Below are 22,495 nucleotides of genomic sequence, written 5' to 3' on the forward strand. Positions count from 1 at the left end.
GTAAGCCAACCTAATTTAAGAGTTTCTTCACAAAAGCCACAAGCAATTCCAAGCTGAAGGGCTACGTTATTCAAAGTGAAATGTTCCACATTAAGGATCAGCTATTGGAGAGGCAGTGCACATATATTTATGATGAGAGTTTATACCTAATTACCTTGGTGTTATAATATGTGAGCCCTAATGCTAAAGACAACAGAAGACAAGGGCCCCGAGTCAGAATGAGTTTCTCGATCAAAAAAAACATGCTCTGGAGCCCTTGACTCTCAGAAAATTAAAACTCAAAGTGGCAACATTGAGGCAAAAAAAAGAAATAACAATGATAATAACAGCTAAAATAAGCTTTGAAAACAAATTTTAATAATAACCAGCAAACCACAAACGGTACCATTAATCTGTGCTGCTTTTCTAGGACAGAAAATCCTCTGAGTGTTTGCTATGGATGATTGTGAGGCCATTCTGACTGAAGGCTGAGCTCAAAACATTACTCAAGAGAAACTATAATGAGCACAGGCTTGATTATAAATTCACAACATGACATTTTTATTGACTTTATTTTCCTTTCCATCGCAGACCACTATGCTATGATGTCCTAAATTATGATGGGGATGTTTTTAGAAGCATTGGTTAAATTTGATTTTATGTGGTTACATAGCACAGCGTGATTAAATCAGTTTAAATATTTAATCTGGTTCTGGGTGTATCATTATCTTAAATTTCTTCTTATGTGAACAGATATTAATTCTCACCATATCGCTCTGCCTCAGTGCTGTGCAGCTGTGTCTGCGGAGGCTCCCTTCATATATCCAGCACTGACTTTAAGAAAACAAAGGGTAAATCCACTCCTTTCTCCAAACAGACCTTGTTTTGTTAGAGAAGTATGAAAATGATTTCATCCGACTGACATTTGGTCCTGATTCGCTCCCACTGAAGTTAAGTCAACTCACTTCCTGCTCAAAGATCGACTACCTGATAATGAGGTGCTGCTCCTATTTTTGACGTTGATCTTTCATTTGCATTTTTTAAAGTCATTTTATCTTTGGGTTTCATGAAGCCTTGCCAAATGTAACTTAACCTTGTGACTCAGAGCTAGTTATTTATGAATACTACAGTGTGCTCCGCACCATTTAATGGAACCCATGGTTTTTTAAGATCCCAGCCATCAAACTAATAATGGAACACAACTAAGATTTGGGTTTTAAATATGAGGCAACTCCAGATTAGTTTAAGTGAATTATTTACAAGTTTCAAAAACTTCATGCCAGTTTTTAACCTCCACACGTTTTCAAAGCAACCCCCCTTTGGCACAGTATATAATATGAAAGATGGATATAGTCTTGATTTTAGCTGTCACAGGAGGTCTTTATCCTTCAAAATCAGATCCTCTACCAGAGGCCTGGGAGCTTCAGGGTCCTGTGCAGTGCATCTTTTCTGTTCTTCGGTGTGCGCTCTTCTGGATGGAGATTTCTGATGTCATTCCTGGGATCTGCTGGAGCCACTTCCCCAGTTTGCAGATCACTGCCCCGAGTGCCCGATTACCACATAGACCACTGTTGCCTTCACCCTCCACATCTCCTCGAGCTCTTCTTTCAATCCTTGGTATTTCTCGAGGTTCTTCCTCCTGTTGTTGCTGTCTCTTGGTATAGCTACATTTATCACTACGGTCTTCCTCTGATTGTCCACCATTACTGTGTCCGGCTGGTTAGCCATCACCAGTTTGTCTTTCTGTATCTGGAAGTATCCACAGGATCTTAGCTCAGTCATTCCCAACCACCCTAGGAGGCTGTCAATGGAAAATTGTACTTAGTAGTCAGTATAAGCTTTTAATGATATAAGTTTGCATATGATAGAATACTGCATGTTGACCTTTTGATGACTTAGACTGTTGTTCACTACAAGACTTGTTTCTGTTTTATAAATTCTTTCCCACAGTGATAATAGCTGAACAAGCAGTTTCACTCCTACCAGGAAGAGGAGAGCTGGACACTTTTATCTGCGCTCCCTAACAAGAAGAGGGGCCGCGTCCTTCAGAATCACACACACACACATACACCTGCATACACACATACATACGCACTAACATTCCTCTATCTATGAATAGACGTATTCACTGTTGTATTATTTTTGTATATAAATAAAGACAAGTGCAAGAACAGGGCGCACTTCACAGGGCCCCCACTCTGATGTGAGTGCTCTGTGACCGCCCTTGCAGGTAAAGATCTGCAGTGTGTGTGTCTTCACTCTTAGACTCTCAGCTGAAGAAGTGTCATTTAGAATAAATCTCTTGACAGAGGCATATCCCATGTTGACCTGGGACTTCCAGGCCATACTCAGCACAGATGTTCCTGTATACTATGCCAGCCACTCGGTTATGGCGTTCCATGTATGCCCTCCCTGCTAGCATCTTGCACCCTGCTATTATGTGCTGGATTGTCTCAGGGGCATCTTTGCACAACCTGCACTTGGGGTCTTGCCTGGTGTGGTAGACCCCAGCCTCTATCAAGCTTGTGCTTACAGCTTGTTCCTGTGCTGCCATGATTAGTGTCTCTCTGCTGTCTTTTAGCCCAGCTTTATCCAGCCATTTATAGATTATTTCAATACCAGCCACTCCTTCTATCTGGTACATGCTGTGAAGAGGCCTGTCTTTTCATGATGGTTTCTCTTCTTGCTCTTCTTCTTTCTTGTGTTTTTGCTGCCTGAGATATTCACAAAACGTGATTAGTTATGGCTATCTTCCTAATGTAATCATGGATCTTTTTTTGTTTCATCCTGGACAATGGTTCTAACACTCACTAGTCCTCAGCCTCCTTCCTTCTCCTTAGCACGCAGTCTTAGGATGCTGTGCTTGTGTGCATTTTCTTAATATCAGTGAATTCTATCTAAACCTTTGGCCAGCTGTCCCAGCAAAGTATCTGATGACCAGCAGGGGGTAGGTGTTGGTAAATGGACCGGTTCTTATATAGCGCTTTTCTACTCTATCTGAGGACTCAAAGTGCTTTACACAACTTGTACATTCACCCATTCACACAAGCACTTTTTTGTCATTGTTTATTGCCTGGATCTTGTTCTTCCCATTCAGCTGACTTCCCAGTCTTGTCTTTGGTGAGTGCGGCTTTCCTAGTGGCCTCTTGGCCTCTTCATAGTTCCCACTTGCCACTGGGATCCCTTCTTGTCTTTTCTGATGTGTGTGTGTGTGTGTTTGAGGATCAATTCTGCTAATACATTCCAAGAAGTTTTTCTACCTAAGAGATTTGCTACAGTATATCTATCTGTGGCCAAGAGAGAAAGTTGTTATTATTTAATAAAAACTGGTTAAAGTAAAATGAGCGATCTACACTGAGTTTTATTTGGCATCACCAGAAATGTTGGAAGAAACTCTGAGGACTTCAAAACTGTGAAAATTGTTCACGTCAGACAAAAGAACAGGCGACTATCTTTCTGTCGATCGAAGTCACAGCCATGTTGATGGGTCATGGTAAGTGGAACGAATCTCACAGATAGAATCTTTTGGCTAAAGCTGGAACACACAGGGATCAAGAAGTTCAGTTCAGTGACTTTAACTGGTGGAGTTGAAGCAGATAGTTCCTTGCTAAAGCTCCCTGAGTGCATCATACACTTTATATAAAAGATGGACGTAGCTTCCAAGAAAAAAAGCCCACCATCCATCTTCTGGCAAAATCTGTAACAATTAAAGTGAAAAGTCCAACTCAAAAGCAGCAGCAGAAAAACATCAGAACTGGTAGATGATGGTAGCTCTGAGAGCTCTTTCCTCTCTTCAGTCCATCAGACTCTTTACAGATAGGTTTCATGCCACCAACCTCCAGGTTTCTAAAAGTCAGACTTAATTCTGTCATCCACCAGGAGTTAAATCAGTTTGATGACTAACAGGTCAGTTAAAATTAATTGTTTTTTCTTTCAAATTCTGTCTTTTTTTAGCTTAATACAACTTTTAAAATGTGTGGTTTGTTGGAGAGCTTATTCCAAGACACAAAAATCTGGGCTCAAAGCAAAGCTCATGGAGCAGCTTAGCAGGGAAACAGCAAAGCCTTGAGGCTAAACCGAGCTATGTGGATATGTGTGACTCGCTGAGAACCAGGCTTTCCTAAAAATACACAGTAAGGCTTGTCTGAATAAACAAAGCAAAAAAAACCCAAAACAACAAAAGAAAAAAAAACTGAAGATCAATTACATAGTGAGCATGTGCTGATACTGAGGTACTGAAGGAAGTAGTGCTAATCAGATTGGGAAGTGACCTTGTTTAGCCTCTGCTGCAGTCTGTCTACAGCCTGCAGGACTGTGTCATCTTATTTTTAGTTCAATATCAGCTTGACAGTCTCATTCAAAATATTAACAAGCTTTAACCAAAACAAAATCAAAGTTCTCACTGAGATTATGATTATATACAGTGGTTGTAGACATCTAATAGCTAGCTGGGGAAATAAGTAAACTGTGTGCTGCATATCAACCTTCATTTAAATCAAAGGGTTTAACAACAGTATTGCATGAACTTTTTAGGAATTACAATGACTTTTATTTATAGCTTCCCAATTTTTGCCTTTGTTTTCCAGCAACAGAATTCCATCAAAGTATTAACAGACCATTGACCTGTCCATGGTGTAGCTAGCAGCTGATCCATAGATCCTAAATCAGACAGGTGAAAGTGAATGGAAGGGATGGGTTGTACTTCTGCTCTGGAAAACAGCCAGTGGTTTCCACCTTGTTGCATGTAAACCCTCTGTAGTTAGACTTACGAAGGCAACTCTGGATTACAGTGAGATGCAGACCTTATAAGAGTGTTCTCGACTTGGTTAGATGTTGTGAAAGCTGTTTTCTTGACTTTGGAAATAATTCTGGAATCATGAACTTTTGATGTCTTATGTGATCTTTCAGACCTTTTGGTGTGGCTGAGCTGATCAGGGTCACCCTTCTTTTTAAGAATCTACCAGATTGTTGATGAGGCTACTTCTAAAGTTTTCGCTACCTGCAGATTTTTCAGCCTAATCATGGCCTCCTTCACTTACATCCATGTCTCTTTGGACCTCTTGGCCTCTTGGCTAAATGATACAAATTAAAACTCACTGACCTCTTGGCTAAACCTCAACGAAAAAAATGTTACCACGCAAGTCAAAAATAAAAAGGTAATAAAAACACTAATCACAATTGTCTCTTTTGTTTGTTTTTTTCATACTGAAGCACTTTATTATATTTTTGGAATTATAGTTTTTGCTGCATGTTTAAATCCAGTGTTTTGTTGTGCTTTCATTGTATCAGTCTTTCTCAGAACAATATCTGTATTTAGCTTGCTGTACATTTTACAACCTATAAAACACATAAATAAACTGTCAGATCTGGTCTACACATACTTACATAAAACAGAGTGTGACACAGGAATCAGTTTATAGTCCCTCATGCAACAAGGGGCAGTAAAGTCATATTTATTGTCAGGCATGCAGGGAGAGGCCTCTGAAGTCCTACCTGACATCAGAACAACTAGTTTCCTCAAAAACAATTTAACTCAAGTGACCTGAATGACATCTTTACTGCTCTGCAGTCAGTCTGAAATAAAAACACATAAATAGAGCAATGGAAACATGAAATGAGCACACAAATCCTTGAACGTCTCAATCTCAACCCCAAAGTTAATTTAAGCTTTGTGCGGTGCACACATTCGTGGTTTGAGTTTATGTCAGATTTAAACTTTCCCATCGTTTGTATCGGACATGAGTCCGTTATTCTTCTTTTGGGCAGACTGAGAAATGTAAAGTATGTGATTCACCTGAAGCTAAAATAAGTAGTTAAAGACTTCTGCCAAGCAACACAGAGACACAAATGTACTGTTATAAAACTGAGCATTCAAAGAGGAAAGAAGGATCTGAATATTTTGCTACATGTTTTTTAGCATTATTTTTGTTACAGACTATGCACTTAAGCTAATAGCATACTTTATGTAATTACTGAAAAAATCACTAAAAAAATCCATTAAACACACCATGCTGGTGAAACTCTTGGATTTAATATAAAAAGTGGCCAGAGCTCTGCTGACAGGGCTGACTTTGAACAAGCATTTCCTGTTTCTGATCAGGAGGGATTTCGAACCAGTATTTCTTACATTGGTTCCACCCTCCTTTTTGATAGCAAAACTCCAAAGTTAGCTTTTATTCAAACAGATTAACTAAGCCAGACTTTATTGTAATTTTTTTTAAAGTGCCTGATGCAAAAACACATTTTGTTCCGATTTCCTGAGTTGAATTTATGGAAAAAATCCAACAATAACAAAGTCTGAGAAGAATAAAATATTACTTTTGCACCAACAAATTCCCGAAGAGCTATTAGCCAAAAACGTCTCAGCATACTGAGCAGTCTGTCCTTAAAAATGTGAGGAAACTGGACAAGAGGAGGACAAAAGAAGTGATCCTAAAAATCTATCTATTGCAGATGAACAGCATCTGAAAGTCATGTCCGGAAGAAATAGGAAAAAATCCAGTAAAAGATCTGAAGCAGGAATTCATCAGGGCCATCAGTTGATCCATCTAATGTCAGAAGTCAACCTTAAGGAAGGGAAGCCAGGAGAAAAGGCTGAGCTATGCTGACTTACACAAGAACCGGTCTGAAAATCAGTGGCAACAGCTCTCATGGAGTGATGAGTGCAAATTTGAATTTCTAGTGAAATATATGTCAATGTGTACAGAGAAGGTGAAGAGAGAGGTATAACAGTCAGTGTCTACAGTCATCCTCACCATAACTATTTACTTTAATACAAAATTTTCACTTATTTAAACATAAAGATATTAATTGAAATATTTGAACTCTTATTCTTCATTTACCAGAACACTGCTAAGTGTCAAGAATCTAAGTATAGCTGCCTAAAGGATAATGCGACATGATCTACTGTATAGATATTTAAAAACTTGTTCAGCTCTTGTTTAGGATGCTGACTAAATATAAAGAGCCGAATCCAGCGAAAGGTTTTAAAAAGTCTAAATGAGTCTAAATTGTATTTAAAGAAAGCAAATAAAAACAACGGACATCTTTTGTCCCTCTCAGAAAATAGGCTGATTAAATGAGATTTTAAAGACCTGATTAGCCAGTGTGGGTCAATTTTACTGGAATATTCCTCAGAGACAGAGATGGATAGTGGCTCTAACGGCTATATGAGTGTCTTTAAGAGTCACCAGTGAGGTTCAGAAAGTCTGGCCCAAGCTGACAGCGACTGATGTACTTCACCCAAAGAGAACGAATGAAGCAATAAAACCAAGACGGGTTAGTAGTTTTTGTTCTTTTAGTTACTGTGTAATTATTTTTCATGCAGTCAGTTTGTGTTTTACTCACCCAGTGTCTTGCTTTTCAAGTACTTGTATTATAACAAACGGCACAAATAGCGCACTGCATGTAATTTGTCTTTCTCGTACTTTTCCCTCCTTCCTCACTCTCAATTTAAGGGAAACGATCTCTTTAGATAAACACAGAAGTCAAGGATAACAAAATAGAATAGGAAGTAGTAGGCTGCGGCTGGAGATTAGAAGAAAGGTGATAATCGCAACACAGTCCAACATTTTTACATTATTATGTTTAACAAGACAAAGGAACAAAGGAGAAGATAGAAATCTGAGTAAGGAACCCAGAGCGAGAGCAGTGAGACGCAGAGAGGAGCTGCTGGAGGATCTGACGTTTCAATCAAACAATAATAAATCATACTAGTCTCATAATAAATCACAGACTGGAGTGTTTACACTGTCCTGCCTCGCCTGTCTAAACTGTCTGTGGTTAGTCATAACACGCTCACTTTCACCACTGACCTTCTTCTCATCCTCACAGTTACACACCTGGAGAAAGTGTTACATCAAAGCAGGAGGAGCTGGGGGTTACACTGACAACCAGCAAGTTTCTTACACTTTCATGATCATGCTTTGACTTTAATACATTTTAACATACTTTATAGTCTTCTAATGACATGAAGGAAAACCGTGAGAGACTGACAAAAGTTCATCCATGAAAATACCAGATCTCATGCAGTCCTAGACGGTGAAATCATAACTTGCCTACAAGATGGGGAGATGTTTAATAAACCCTGTTACTTACGTTGGGATTACTCAAAATGAGTTCAAGGTATAATATGTAACACTTATGTTTTGAAATGTCTGATTGTCTGTAGCGATGGAGGGCACATTTTCTCTTGAAATGATGATGTGATTACATCACCCTTTCAAAGAATGTTCAAAACCAGAAAAAGCCTCAAACTTTTAGTTAAACTAATAATATTTTAAACGTGTACGCAAGTTTAAAAACTCATGTATGCAAATTTGATACACTTGATGTTACTGGGTATAGTAATAATAATAATATTTGACAGTTCTTCAGCCAGGAGGGAGTGCACAAAGTTGAATACATCCCTGAAGACAGGTATGTTTTAATCCTGTTCTTACCATATATCTCCCCACAACAAGTTTCAACTGGCAACAGTTACCAACCTCCTGCAACCACTTGCCAACCAGTTGGGGAACACACATTTTTTCCTAGCGATAGTGGTTGCCAGGGGGTCTAGGCTGGCGCGACTGGAGCTTTAGAAATTGATTTCAGAGTGACTGCTAGCAACCTGTTGCAACCAGCTGGGGATTACTCACTGTTCCCTAGTGTGACGAGACCCTCCCACTGCCTCAAAGAAGTCCTGACCCGCTATTATAGATAGTCTTCCAAACTACACAAGCAGGCCCAGATAAACTACTCCGTCTCATCATTTCTTTTAGTACACCTCCGTCTTTGTCACCCACTTTGAGCCAATTTGTGGCACCAGCAACCAGTGGTTGCTAGACAGTTGCTCATTAGTCTCTAGTTCTTTGCCTTAGGGATGAATAAAAACCCTTTTGCTAGACTTTCCCTGCTTCCAAACACTACAAGTGCCAGTTTCCAACACAGCTTCTTTTATTTTTGACATTTTCCTTTCTGTCTTCAAGAGCTAATAATGATGGCCTCTCCAAGATGTAATCACTGTGGGTGATTTGACACAGGCCCCACAGGGGAAGATATACATCTGTTTTGAAAGGCTGAGAGGTACGTCTCTTGACTGCAAAATATATCTTGTGAATGTAAAAAAAAAAAATAAAAAAATCTGGAATTCCCCCTAATATTCCTCAAGAAATTGTTTTCATTGGGTCAATACCTTCCTGGTGTCATTATCGTAGAATTTGTGTGTTGCATTTTGCACTCATTCCTTATTTGTCTTCTAAATCCTTGGGAATAGACTTAATTTCCCAATATGGAGCTGAAAGTTTCATCCTATCTCAACATAAGACAGTCATATATCAGCAGGGCATGCCAGCGTGGCTTTGACCCAAAGAGTGATCTATCTTTTGTCCCAGATGACTTCCATTCCAAAGAGATTTCAAATTCTACTGTTTTTCAGTGGCTAAACAGAAGTGCTCTGCTACAGCAGATCATCCTACTCAGTCTCAATAACAATCACACAGCTGATAACAGTATCCGCTACTTAGCGGAATTAACAGAATTCAACAGTACATCATCGCTACATCACACTCAAACTGATTATGTGTTACGGGAATGGTATGATATTCTGAGTTGTTGGTTATTTTTCTCACCAGACATTCAACACTTAGGGGAACAAGAATCTGGCTTCCCCCAAAATATCAAACTACACAGCACTTCAGTATGTACACTTTCTCTTCTTCTTTTCTTCCAGTAAAATGTCTGAGGATAATGTGCAGCTTGGACTGTGGCTTCACCACACTATGCATCATCATCATCTTGCACCTTTCACTCTTGTTTAACTCTATTTCTTTTATTTTTCTTTTACTTTTTTAACTCAAGCTCACACGTCCAGCCCACACTGTTTTAAGTACTGATGACAGCTGCTCTGAGGGAGGTAAAGATGATAGAGCTGAGCGAATGACAGAAGAGCAGAGGAGAGGTGAGATTCAACTTGGAAAACGTATCATTATCCTACAACTGTAGCAAAACCAACTTGACTATTTACCCGTGTCCACTGTGACTGAAATCATTGTGTTCATGAGGTTTTTGTCTAATACTAAAGTCTCTGTTTGGAATCTGGTCGTTGCCTCAGTACTAGGTTTATGATCAACAAGTCAAAACAGATTTCTCCTCAAATTAGCCAACAAAAGACAGATAAATACAATTTAAAAGTGGTAGAAAAACAGTGTTGTGATAGTTAGATTCTGGTGTCATTTTTCATGTATCAATGGGTCAGAATAGAAAAAAATATCAAAGATCACCAGTGACCAGAACCCCATAGTGTGACATGACCCACAGGGCTAGTGGGGCAATGGAAAACACGTCTGATTACAGATCAGAAGACTTTAGGTTCAACTCCTGGCTAGCTCAGTACTGTTGTTTTACAGAAGGGGGAAATAATAATAAGCCATATCACAAACATAGGTTAAGAAAAAAAGGTGATTAGGAAGCTGCACTATGGTTTTATTCTGAGAAAGCATATAGTAGGGTGCCAAGAGAGGAACTGTGGTACTGTTTGAGGAAGTATGGCAGAGAAGTATGTGAGGGTGGTGCAGGACATGTAAGAAGACAGTAGCGAGGTGTGCGGTAGGAGTGACATATGGGTTCAAGGGGTGAGATTACATCAGGGATTAGCTCTGAGCTGGTTTTTGTTAGTTGACAGGTGAGGTCAGGTGGGAGTCACTGTGGACCATGATGTTTGAAGATGACATTGTGATCTTCAGTGAGAGTAAGGATCAAGTGGAAGAGAGCCTGGAGAGCTGGAGGTGGAAAAAGGAAGAATGAAAACCAACAGAAGCAAGACAGAATACATATGTGTGAATTAGACTGAGACAGGTGGAAAAGGTAACATGCAAAGAGTGGAGACAGTGAAGGTAGATGAGTTTTAATCCCTGGGTCCACCATCCAAAGTAACAGACAGTACATGAAGAGGAGCGTGCAGGCAGGGTGGAGTGAGTTGAGGTGAGTGTTGGGGAGGCGGGGGGTTACAACACAGTAGCGTCACCTGTTTGGCCTAACAAAGAAACAGGAGGCCAAAGTGGAGATGGCAGAGTTGAAGATGTTGAGGTTTTACAAGAGAATGGCCAGAATGGGAAAGATTAGATCTGAGTACATCAGAGGGAGAGATGAGGGACAGCTCAGGTTGAGTAGAGGCAAGGCTGAGATGGTTCAGTCATGCGCAGAGGAGGAATATATTGGACAAAGAGATGTTGAATATGGAGAGGAAGAGAGGACATGCAGAGGATTGGTGTGACAGGATGCTAGGGATGCAGTGAAATGGAGGCACATGACCCGTTGTCGTGGCCCCTGAAGTTGAAAGAATAATAATAATAAGAAGAAGAAGATAGTATGTGGTATGCTAAAAAAATTGCTTACTATAACACTTTAACTACAAATTAAAAAAAGAGTTAGCGATATCAGCAGCTATTTAAGGCTATAGACAAACAGGAGGAGCATCAGTATGTCTGTGGATTAAAGCTGGTTCTGTTCACTGAATAATCAAATATATCTATGCAATATATATATTTCAAATATGTACTAGTAGTAATACTATTACTTATTATTAATAATAATAATTTCCTTGAGTGACTTTCTTGAAGTCCTGTCAGTTAATCTGTCCTTGAAAACAGACTGCTTAGCTGCGTCCACTTATGCTATGCTAACTCAAGTTAACTGTCATCTGGCTGTGACAACTGATGTGCCGGCCAAATTAACATAAGATAAAACATCACTTAAATTATACTACATAAGCAAAAGGAGGATGATGTCATTGTGGAAATAAAAGCGGGAACGGCTCATCCAAGGAAACCCATGCCACGATTCTCCTAGTGCAGAGCTTTTAGAACAACCCATTCATTCCCAACTGCATGGCAAGGCGCTGTGGTAATGGGACTGTGGCCCAATACTCGTGTCCATATTGTGTATCTATAAAAAGACATACTTTATAAAATGCTGTAAACACCATACTGGTGCAAGGACACAAGACAAGGAGCAAGTCAACATTTTTAACCTGTTTCAAATCTCCAGATGCTTTTGTCTCTACTTTGTTTACTAGTGTGTGAAACCAAAGGTTTTGTTATGACTGTCCACTGTTGGAGCTTCGTGTGTCCACAGCAAATATTTGTTAGGAAAACAGCTCCAGGGAAATTCTAATATGAGTAAATTTTCCACCTACCAGGATCTACAGAAGCATTACTGATAGACAAAAATACTGGGTAAGGGAAAATCCAAATGACCAAAAAATAAGCACGAAATATTAATTGTTAGGATGTTTTTTTCAATTTTAGAAAAACAAAAGACGGTGGCACATTTAAAAAATTACTAGTGGAGAAAGTAATTAGGCAAAGTAAGAAAAGAATGGACTGTATTCTAAATAACACCAATTCAATTCAAGTCAGTTTGATTTTGATGGCACCAATTCACAACAACAAACAGTTTAATGTGTTTAAAATGTCAGAGAAATACCAATGTTAGAATCCGTTGTAAAACAATTCTGCTTTCCATTGGATTCATATCCTACTACTCTGCCAACATTTTCCATATGTGCCATCACACATGGACAAAGACATTTTAAAAAGGCAGAGGACGCTTAAATGTAACTTTGAAAAACAGTTTCCTTAAAGGCCGTCATCTCACGGAAATAAAAATGAGATTCGACAGGATTCCTCCAGTAATTTCAGCTTCTAGTATCCTGCCGGCCGTAATCTGATTGTCCGAGTCTGTTTTCTATCGGATACAGATTTAAGACAGGACATCAGATTGGAGTTAACACTGTTTGCCTTTCTGTTTCCTACACACCGACGTGCAGAAATCCATGGAAACACGCGACAGCCAAAACTAGTATGCCACAAGCTGAGATATCAGGAAAGCGTGTTTCATTTTTCTATTTCATATGACAGACACGCACAGATGATGCACACGCAGAAGGTTTCTCGACACGTTCAGAAGGTGTGACTGCCTGTGCTTGCATGTATTTTGTATGAATTCATTTGTCACACGCGTGCATGAGTGCACACGCGCTCTCGCTGTTTCTCTTCAGCAGTGAAGTACTTGTATTAAAGTTAAACAGTGCAGACACAAGCAGGTCTCCTCCTCCATCTTTCTCCCAGCTCGCGGCAGCTGAGAGCACAAACACAGCCGTCAACTAAATCAGCACCATAACATCAACAGATGTCCTGGTGTGAAAAGCCTTCTGGACTTTTAGTGTTATTATCTATTATAATTACATTGAAGATCCAATCTGTAAAAAAGACAAATATGAAACTGTCCACTGTCCGTGCTATTTAACCACTAAGAACCAAGATTTAGCCAGATTTGGGCATTTTAGCTGCTCTTTGAAGGGTGCTTTTTGCTCCACTTTTCTATAATTTAATACTTACAAAGTTCACCATGTTAGATTGGTGCTAGTTTACCTAAAAATACCCAGACAAATTCTCCAGCAACAGGAAGATGGTTTGGTCCCCTGGGAGCCTCTATTGCCTGACTCCGTCCCAGATTACATGAAGAAGACAGTGAGAGAAATTCTCCGAGATGCTTGAAGTAACCTGCCTGCCAAGTATCTTAAGAACTGTCCAAGTGCAAAATGCTATAGTCACACTGGGGGGAAAAGTATGTATGACCACAACTTGCAGCCATTTTGCCTTTGAAACGGTTGATCCAACAAAGGGGACCAGGTCTGCAACCCCGCGCACCTGCCGTCCTCAAAGCAACTTTAGCGCATCAAGACAGTGACAAAAATGGAGTCTATCTGCTCTCATTTTACTACTGAATTAGCTGAAGTTGGCAATTAAATTCAACCTGCAAAGACTGCCAATATTTGGCCTTCTATAGAAATTTACATGAACTAATATATTCAGAGTATAGCCAGGCCAAATCATAGATTTGAAATAGAAATTCCTCCAAAAATAGTGATGTCCTTTTGCAGGACAGCAAAAGGATTGACAAAAGGCCTTAAAGGCATAAATTAGGAGCCAATTATTTGCAAGCCTTTGTCAATCTGTCTGAGCGTGACTGCAGTCAGACTGCAATTTCTTTGGGCTCAAAACTGATCACTGAAACTAATTGTGATCATTAAAAGGAAAAAAAAATAATCAATGAGTGGTTGTCATCCTACTTTTAGCCTATTGTGATGGAGACATTAAGGACAACTTGTAATTTACTGACACCAGCAGGTGATTCACAGTAAATATTGATTTGACTCTAGTTTTTTCTATTTACTACACTTTATGGTGAATAAAAACTACAAATAAATAACTTTTAGTGCCTAAGGTAAATTCTATTTCAGTGACTACCAAGAGAAAAAAACACAATGGCTGATCTTCATATTGCTGTTGCTACATTCTGTTATTGCTGTCCATACGAGCTTATCTCTTCATCATTCTCCCCAGCTGCTACTGTGCACGTGCTGTATTAAATGGCATGATTAAACGTTAAAGAAGTTTATGTAGAAAAACACAGCACAAGTGCAAGTGTGGGTCAAAGTCTGAATGTTCTCTTTCAAAATTTCCCAACGTTTTCCTGATAAAAGCATCTGACACATCTCATGATCAGAAAACAAGGGATTAAAAGAAGGGATGATTATTAAATTCATTTTTCCACAAATGTGAGCCTGGGATAGCAACTAGGTGCACACAGTATGTGATAAAATGAGATATGATCAAATAAGAAATACCCTATTTATCCCAAAAGTTGGGAAATGCTACAGTACCCAAAATGTGAAAAAGAACTGTGATTAAATAAATATCACAGTGCAAAAAATCACTCAATAAATCAAAATGTAAATGTGAGTTAATCAGGAGCTTAAATCCACAATGAATACATGAATTGTGGTAAATGTGTTTTATCCTTGTGGCGGTAGAGCTGAAACAGATGTTAGAGAAAGTCTTCAGCTGCTTGTCCAGCAAGTGGTGCAAAGGGTGACCAAGATCCATTTCTTGTCCATACTCATTCAGCCACAGTCCTTTGGATGATCTCTGTGTCAGCTGATGCAGGAATCTGAACCGTGTGATGAGTAAAACTGGATTCCAACAGCAACAGAAATGTCCATTTCCCTCAGCGAGTAATACTTTGCCAGATAGCAATATTCGGGCCATGAAAATCTTCCCCACAGTTACGTCTGCAGCTACAACACTTTTCTATCCCAATCAGTGCGATTTCTCCACATTTCTTCTTACTGCTCAGATTAAAGTCCTCGGCTGACACTCTCTCCCTCCACAGCTCCATGAAGCAATGTCAAACTACACTCACTATGTTCCCCCTCTTCTACTGATTTGTGATGCAGTCCTGTGTTACCTTCATAAAGCTGCTGGAGTTATGTGGCTCAACATAATGCAACAAAATAAAGTTTGGCAACTCACAATAGGCCCCAGGATTATCTTCGTCCAGGTGCACAGGTATAACACTCCAAATGAGACTTAGTGGCAATAAATTTCCTCGTTAAGGGCACTGAGGAAATCGTCCAAAATGTTCAAAATATCCCTGAGTGTCTCTTCTCTGTCATGTAAGACCATAACTGTGTTTCTTAATCGCAAGTTAGAGCATGATCACTCCAGAGGAGGTCAACAAAGGGACAATTCCAGTTTTCAAGATGATGAACCACTTTAATCTGCTGGTTTTCTTCTTCTTTTTAACAGCTGCTGGTTAATTACAAAAATTAAAACATAATGTTTTTGTAGCTCACTTTGAAAAATGCACAATTTTTTTCTAATGGTGATGACTATAGAACATCATTCAACTAAGATCTTTGGTGTCATTTAAAGAAAAAAATATTATTTTGCAGTTTTACACTCTAAATCACACATTTCTGAGATGAATTTTGCATTTTGCATGGGCTGTTCTGATGTCTGCCTTTTATGACATAGTCTGCTTCAGTACCCCAACTTCCCACAGCCCCATGAACGAATAAAAGTCCAGTGTATCATCCTCTTCTCAGTTTTACAAAGACGTAAAACTGAGGCAAAGACTAGGGAAAACAAACAATCTTTCAGTTAGATGACACAGAAAGGTTTAGGTGTAGGTCTGACAAATTAAATGTTTCTTGCCCAAGGCCTTCATTTCTTTTTGCATCAGTGAGGACAAAAACAGAACATCAGTGACGTAGTAGCTCATCTGGCTTAGGTATTCATTACAATCCACAAGTTATTACCCTGAAAAATGACAAATGTGACCTTGATGTTAACCTGAAGCAGGTGATTCTTGTTTATTGTGGACAATCAAAGCCTTGCCTTTATCATTGAGTGAAAAAAACATACACTCTCTCACTCAGATCCATTACACTCACTGAAATTACTGCCCTTCACATCAATATTAAGGCACTGTGACATCTGCCATCAGGCTTACATGGTCAAATATGTCTTTGGCCACTGGTTATAGGTAGACTGGTAGAAACATGACTTGTGCCTTGCCTGTGTGTTTACCTCAGTGCCATGGATGTTCCATTGACTGATGCAGCTGAGCACACTCTGTGGGTTGGTCCATAGGAGCAGCTCCCCTGCCGTGCGTACCGCTCATCCCCACAGCAGAGAATGACCAGAAACGCCCTCCGAAAAGCCCGGTTTAGGAAGGCGTACAGGAAAGGGTTCAGCCCTGAGTTAATGTACCCAAGCCACAACCAGGCTGTCCACAGCTGCCAGGGTACCGAGTAGTGGATGAACGGGTCCACTATGTTGGTGATAAAGAATGGAGCCCAGCACAGGCAGAAACAACCCATTATAACCGCCAGCGTCTTTGCTGCCTTGGTCTCAATGCGCATGCGGCTGTGACCTATAGGAGCCTGCTCTGAGGAGGACGAACCCGTTGGTGTCCTAAGGCGGTAATGCTCCAAAGGATCTGAGGAAGTGGATGTCCTCACGGTGATGACTGGAATTGTGCCGGTGACCGGAGCAGATCCGGCACGTTGAAGTGTCTCTATCTGCCGCACGTGGGTCATGGCAGTAACATAGATACGCTGGTAGGCTAGGACCATGAGGCCCAGCGGCACGTAGAAGGCCACTGCAGAGCAGATCAGGGCGTACGGCCGGTTAACCAGAAACACACAACTTGTGTCGTTCGAGCCTCCCGCCAAGGCTCGCCGCTCTTCAATCTGCAAAGAGAGGAGACACAGGGAGAAAAACAAGTGAAATATGGGGCTCCCAGGAGGGAATTAGTTTAACTTAACAAAAAACAAAAACATAAAAAAACTGGAACTATGGAAAGACTTAGGCCAGCTGTTTCCCTCTGCTTCCTGCCTTTTAGTTAAGGCGGGCTAAAGAAAGAGGTAAATGCTACATATTGTAATAATAAAGTACTTTGGAATATCCTTTGTCTGGCCAGTTGCCCATATCTTTGTCCTCTATATAAACCATGAGTAGGTCAAAGTAAATTAAAAATCTGCAGGCGGAGAATTGCCTTGAGCTGAAAGATTAATTTTATCTCATCCCTCTATGTAGCATTTGGGTGCAGTAAGGTAACGCTGCACCCTGGGACACTAGAATAAAACCAAACTATCATCAAAGCAGAACAAAAAGTAATGTGTGTCTCATCTTGAATTGAAAACGCACTCTTAATGGACTTTTAGTGTTTAAAGTGCCAAAATAACGCATTTGAAAAGCTAAATAGCAACGTCTCTATCCAAAAAAGACAACCTTGCTACAATTGCAGTTGTGAGCTGTAGGAATAATTATTCTTTCTACTGTCTACATCGAACAGTTAGCAGAAACTCAGCTGAGGGGAAGATTTCAGTAATGATGGAAGAAGCACGAGCCTTTTGTCACACGTTTCTGATTTGATAGTTTGGTGAAAAATGAAAAAATTAATCATTCCTACCTGTAAATGAAACTACACACAATAAGGTTTGTATACTTTTTGAGCAACTAGGTGTTAACTGGAGAAAGATTTAGGTTTAATCAAAGCTTAACACTTACATAATTATCAAAAGAAAGTAAAAGAAGAAGCCCATCACATCGATTCCCCCGAATTATTAAATGTCACATTCATCTTTGTTTTACATTTACTAGGTAACCAACAAGTTATTTAAGCTGACAACAGCCACATGGTAAACATGTATTCATAAAGCTTACTGAATAAACTGTAAGTAACCGTCTCACAGACAGCCAACTGTGCCGCTGTTGTTGTCCTTTCTCCATATGGAGGTGGGTGCTTACTCCTCCAGTGTCACTTAGTCGCGATAAGAGCCAGAACAATCCAGCTTTTTTCAAAGGATGAGATGTCAGAGTCTTGCAGTTGAATCTTGACTTTGCGGAGATTTGAAATCTTTATTTTAATACTTTAAAAAATAGCCTTTTTAATATTATTCCTCCAGTCTTGTGATTGCAACAAGTCCAAGTACATGCAGAACAGGAGCCTCACACTTACAGCAAAAGTCCACGAAAGGTAACTTTCATCTGTGTAACTGTTTTGCTGTCTGTTGCCAACTGTGTATTATTTTCAGCTGTATACATTTATTATACATTTCTTTGTACAATGCCTCAATATTATGCAGACCATCGGGAGATATATGCACTGAGAGGTCCTCTATCTATTGCCTCTTAGCTCTGAACAAAGGGTCACATACCTGAGATATGTGAATCCTGGAATTAATTCTAGATTTTGGAAGTGTTTCCTTTGCCTTATCGTAAATTTTTTAGTAGCTGTTTGAGTTGACTACCTGTGGAGTAGTTAAAAGGACCGCCCAACCATTCAGACAGAGCACTACTCATTTGGACAAACCTCTAGAACTGTGTAATAATTTACAGATTTCTACTAGTTGACTAAAAGTGTTAGATGTCAAATAAATTAATAACATAAGTACTTCCAGCTTCCTGCCACATTGCCTAGTTATCTGGTTTGTCTCTGCTCAGGAGTTGTTTATTATTCCATAGAAGTGCTTGAGGTATAAGCTCCGTGTAGCTTATGCCATAGACTACGGTGATAACTGGTCCCTAAGGTAAATTTCTATCTGAAATCAACTTGGCCAGCTCAATTTAATTTGATTTTGTTCTACAGACAGAAAACTTTGCTGCAGACGATATCTCCCAAATTGAGCATTTCAAGACAGAGATCAGTTTCAGATCACTGTCCCTGAGCAGACACCTTTAAAACCAACCAGACAAATACTGTTTGGCTTAGCTTGTGCTTAGCGAGAAGAAATTTCAGTTTCAAACAATCCCTCTGAAACAGAACAGAACAGAAGCGTAATGAAAAATGCATAGACACACACACACAGACAGCATTTAAAATAATCCTGTGCAATTTTGTATACCATGTATGACTTCTAGCCATCGAGACAGCCATTAAAAAAGTAACACTGGTGTTTGTACGCTGCCAGACAGAAAGATAAGAGAAAAGAGCTTTTCATTAAGTCTGGATGAATAAATTCATCTGTCCCTGCCTGCCTCTGGGAGTCCTGCTGCTCATTTCAAGGCAGCTCTGAAACAAGCTCATGCCAAAACATACCTAAACCAGAAGAAAATGCTTGTTGAAGTGCTGTCTTTGCTCGCAGCAACAAAGCTTCCGCAGGGACTGCAATTGTTTTGTGATCATTCTATTACTGTGTCATTGTTTCAGGGATTGAAAATGTTATTAGAAACAAAGAATATTAGACTGGAGAGGTTAATGCCGCTTTTGCCCTCAAAGAAAGAAGATACCTCTCTTTAGGCATTTGAGAGAGGTGTATGAACTTTTCTTTGTGATACTTTGTTTAAACATACTGTCTGTTTTGTTTGAGTCAGAGGTTGTAGTAAAAAAAAATGTAAGCATTAGAACTGTGTAGCCACTTGTTTTGATCTCATTAGTGATGGTTTCTGATCTGAGTTAATGAGGACTTACAATATCCTCGATCCCGATGGCGTTCCAGCTTTGCATGATGGGTAGAAAGGAGATAAATGTGGGAATGAGCCAACAGCCACTGAGCATGACAGCCACTCTCATCGGGGTCATCTTGTGTCTATACACCAATGGCTGGCAGCAGATGGCATAATACCTGAAATAAGACACAGACACTAGCACACACATACTTTACACTAAGATACAGATTTAATTAAAAATGAATGGGGGGGGGGCCCTTACTGACTTTTTGTGATAATAAACTGTTTGGCTGCTCTTCGTAGCTGATTCTGTTCACTTTTACTGACAGAAATACTTGGTTCAACATGGTGGCATGACCAATGCTTGCAGCAGCTGCTTACACCAGTAAAGGCAACATAACCAGTGGTGGACATAAGTGGTCCGCAGGTGCGCATTCGCTGTCAAAATAAAAGACGCACACCAGATAAGAAGTTGCAACGCGCGTTTGCGTACATATAAAAGGCACTGTTTTTGTCCGCTAGAGTGGGATTTTCACGGCATATTCTGCACCACATCTCTGTGCATTCATCATTTGTTTGAGGCCAGCTCACCTCCAGCAACCACTGTTCCGAGAATACGCGCTTCTTTTGCGGTTCGGACTCCTTCTGAGATTTCTGTGGAGGTGGAGGAACACCAAAGTAATTGCTTAAAGGAGCTTGCTTCTTCGACATCTTTGAGAGTTCTAATGTCTGTCCTCCTCCAGAAAATCTTATGTACGCAAACGCGCGTTGCAACTTCTTATCTGGTGCGCGTCTTTTATTTTGACAGCGAAGGCGCACCTGCGCACCACTTATGTGCACCCCTGAATATAAGGCAACAGCTAGGTTTGCCTGTCAAAGTCGTATTTTTGTTTGTGACTCTCTAAGGGACATTAGAAGCCTTTGCAGAGATCTCATAGATTTTAGGAGGGCTACCTTCAGTTATCTCCCACCACCGACAGTCAGCAAATTTGTGGTAAAGAGGGTAAAGGGCATTGAGTTTTGGAGGGCTGACCTCCAGCAACAACACCACAGCTGTCATCAAGAAGGCACAGCAGCTTCTTTGCCTCCTCTGCAGAAGGAAGACAGTGGACCTCCTCACTTCAGCACTGACAGTCTCATACAGATGGGCCATTAAAAAACATTATTACATACTGGATCACTTCTTGGTTTGCAAACAGCAGGTCTGAGGATAGCCATAAGCTGAAGAGGATTGTGAGAATAGTAGAAACGATTATTCTCTGTTTGAAATCTACAAACAGCATTGCATGGGCATGTCCTACCAAGAGGACTACCCAAGGGCCGACCTGCTCCGCTCATGGACACTCAGGAAAGATTAGGTCTCTGCCAGTTTGATAATGTTTTTTTTTAATTCTCAAAGAGCGGGAGGCTCTGGATGAAGAGAGGAAAGTCTGGGGTACCTGCTTAGAGGGCAGCCCCTACGACCCAAATAAGTGGTAGAAAAATACAGACGGATCATTTGTTAGGTGTGCAATGTAAGTAACTTCATGTCTTCAACGTTAAATCAAACTGTATTTTAAAAAAATGTTTTCAGTGGGGAAACACATTGCTCCATCAATATATGTCTTTTTTACACAAACACAAACCTATCCAGTGCAATGCAGCAGAGGTGCAGGATGGATGCTGTGGTCAACAGGACGTCCAGAGATGTTCGCACCAGGCAGAAAATCTCTCCATAGCGCCACTGGCCAGTAGTCAGTTCGATGGCAGCAAAGGGCATCACGACCAGAGCAACCAGCAAGTCAGCAAACGCCAGCGAGACAATAAAATAGTTTGTCTTTTTCTTTCTGGGAGAAGAAGGCAACCATAAAGGAAAAGTTTGATTTACTCTAAATGTTCTGTCTTTAAAAAGGGGAGCGGCTTAGTCGGTGCAACTCTGTGAAAATATGAAAGACAGGCATGTTTTTGAGTACAGTTTTATAAATAAATACTATTAACTTCCATTTGCTTGTAGGAACTGAGGAAAACCTGCAGTAAAGTCTATGTTAAATAAAGGTCTTTAATAAGGTCTCAAAACTTTTGAGGCACAGATCCAAAAAATGTATTTTTGGGGAAGTTACCAAATGTCAAAACAAATTAATGCCCATCTTTCTGTCTACCTGACAGGGTTTGTCATGACAGGCTGAATGAAATTTGAGTGCTCTGACATTTGATGGGTTTGTCTAAATGTTACTGCCAACATGAGAACCATGTAGTTTGAGAAAACACAGATCTCACTGGAACAGAGCTTCAAATGCTGGTTTAATTTTAAAAGACGGAAAACAAAATTCTGAAAGTCATTATCTCACTCAAAAAAACTTTGCTACGTTATGCCAGCTTTATTGTATTTATTTTGAAGATTACTACATTTTTATTGTGGCTTTTCTGGACGTTCTCAAAAAAGATTTTAGGGAGCATTTCCAAGTGGAGGAGACAGAAGATTTAAACCTCTGCCTTCTTCTCTGCTGAAGTCACAAAAACCACAGCTGCTGCTGAGAAAGGCAACAGTGCTCACCGCAAGTGTCGGTCCTTGCAGAGCGCCACCATGACCAACAGGTTGCCGAAAACTGTCATGATAATGATGAGCGAGAGAAAGATGGTGAGAGCGATGGTCTCCAGGGAGCTCAAGAATTCCTGCTGCTCCTGTTGGTCCGGCTGTTGTTCTTCAGAGTTTTTTATGTCATCCAACAAACTGCAAGAGAAAAATAAAACAAGTA

The 22,495-nt window shown here is 40.1% G+C and overlaps 1 protein-coding gene across 3 annotated transcripts in view; it reads right to left on the reverse strand.

Moving 5' to 3' along the window:
• Nucleotides 1-22,495, reverse strand: part of si:dkey-247m21.3 (5-hydroxytryptamine receptor 4) — a 53,260-nt gene that overhangs the window by 13,306 nt on the left and 17,459 nt on the right. For 2 of the 3 annotated variants that reach the window (XR_005613545.1, XM_039614144.1), the window contains exons 3-6: nt 22,294-22,470; nt 21,386-21,586; nt 19,783-19,936; nt 16,395-17,059 (exon numbers count right to left, since the gene is read on the reverse strand). Coding sequence is in view for 2 of the 3 variants with exons in the window: in XM_039614144.1 (XP_039470078.1) it covers nt 16,395-17,059; nt 19,783-19,936; nt 21,386-21,586; nt 22,294-22,470 (1,197 nt within the window). In the remaining variant the exon portion in view is untranslated. The remainder of the gene's footprint in view (nt 1-16,394; nt 17,060-19,782; nt 19,937-21,385; nt 21,587-22,293; nt 22,471-22,495) is intronic. The other variant, XM_039614145.1, reaches the window with a different exon arrangement.

The sequence above is a fragment of the Oreochromis aureus genome, linkage group 7 (assembly GCF_013358895.1).
Source record: "Oreochromis aureus strain Israel breed Guangdong linkage group 7, ZZ_aureus, whole genome shotgun sequence".
NCBI lineage: Eukaryota > Metazoa > Chordata > Actinopteri > Cichliformes > Cichlidae > Oreochromis > Oreochromis aureus.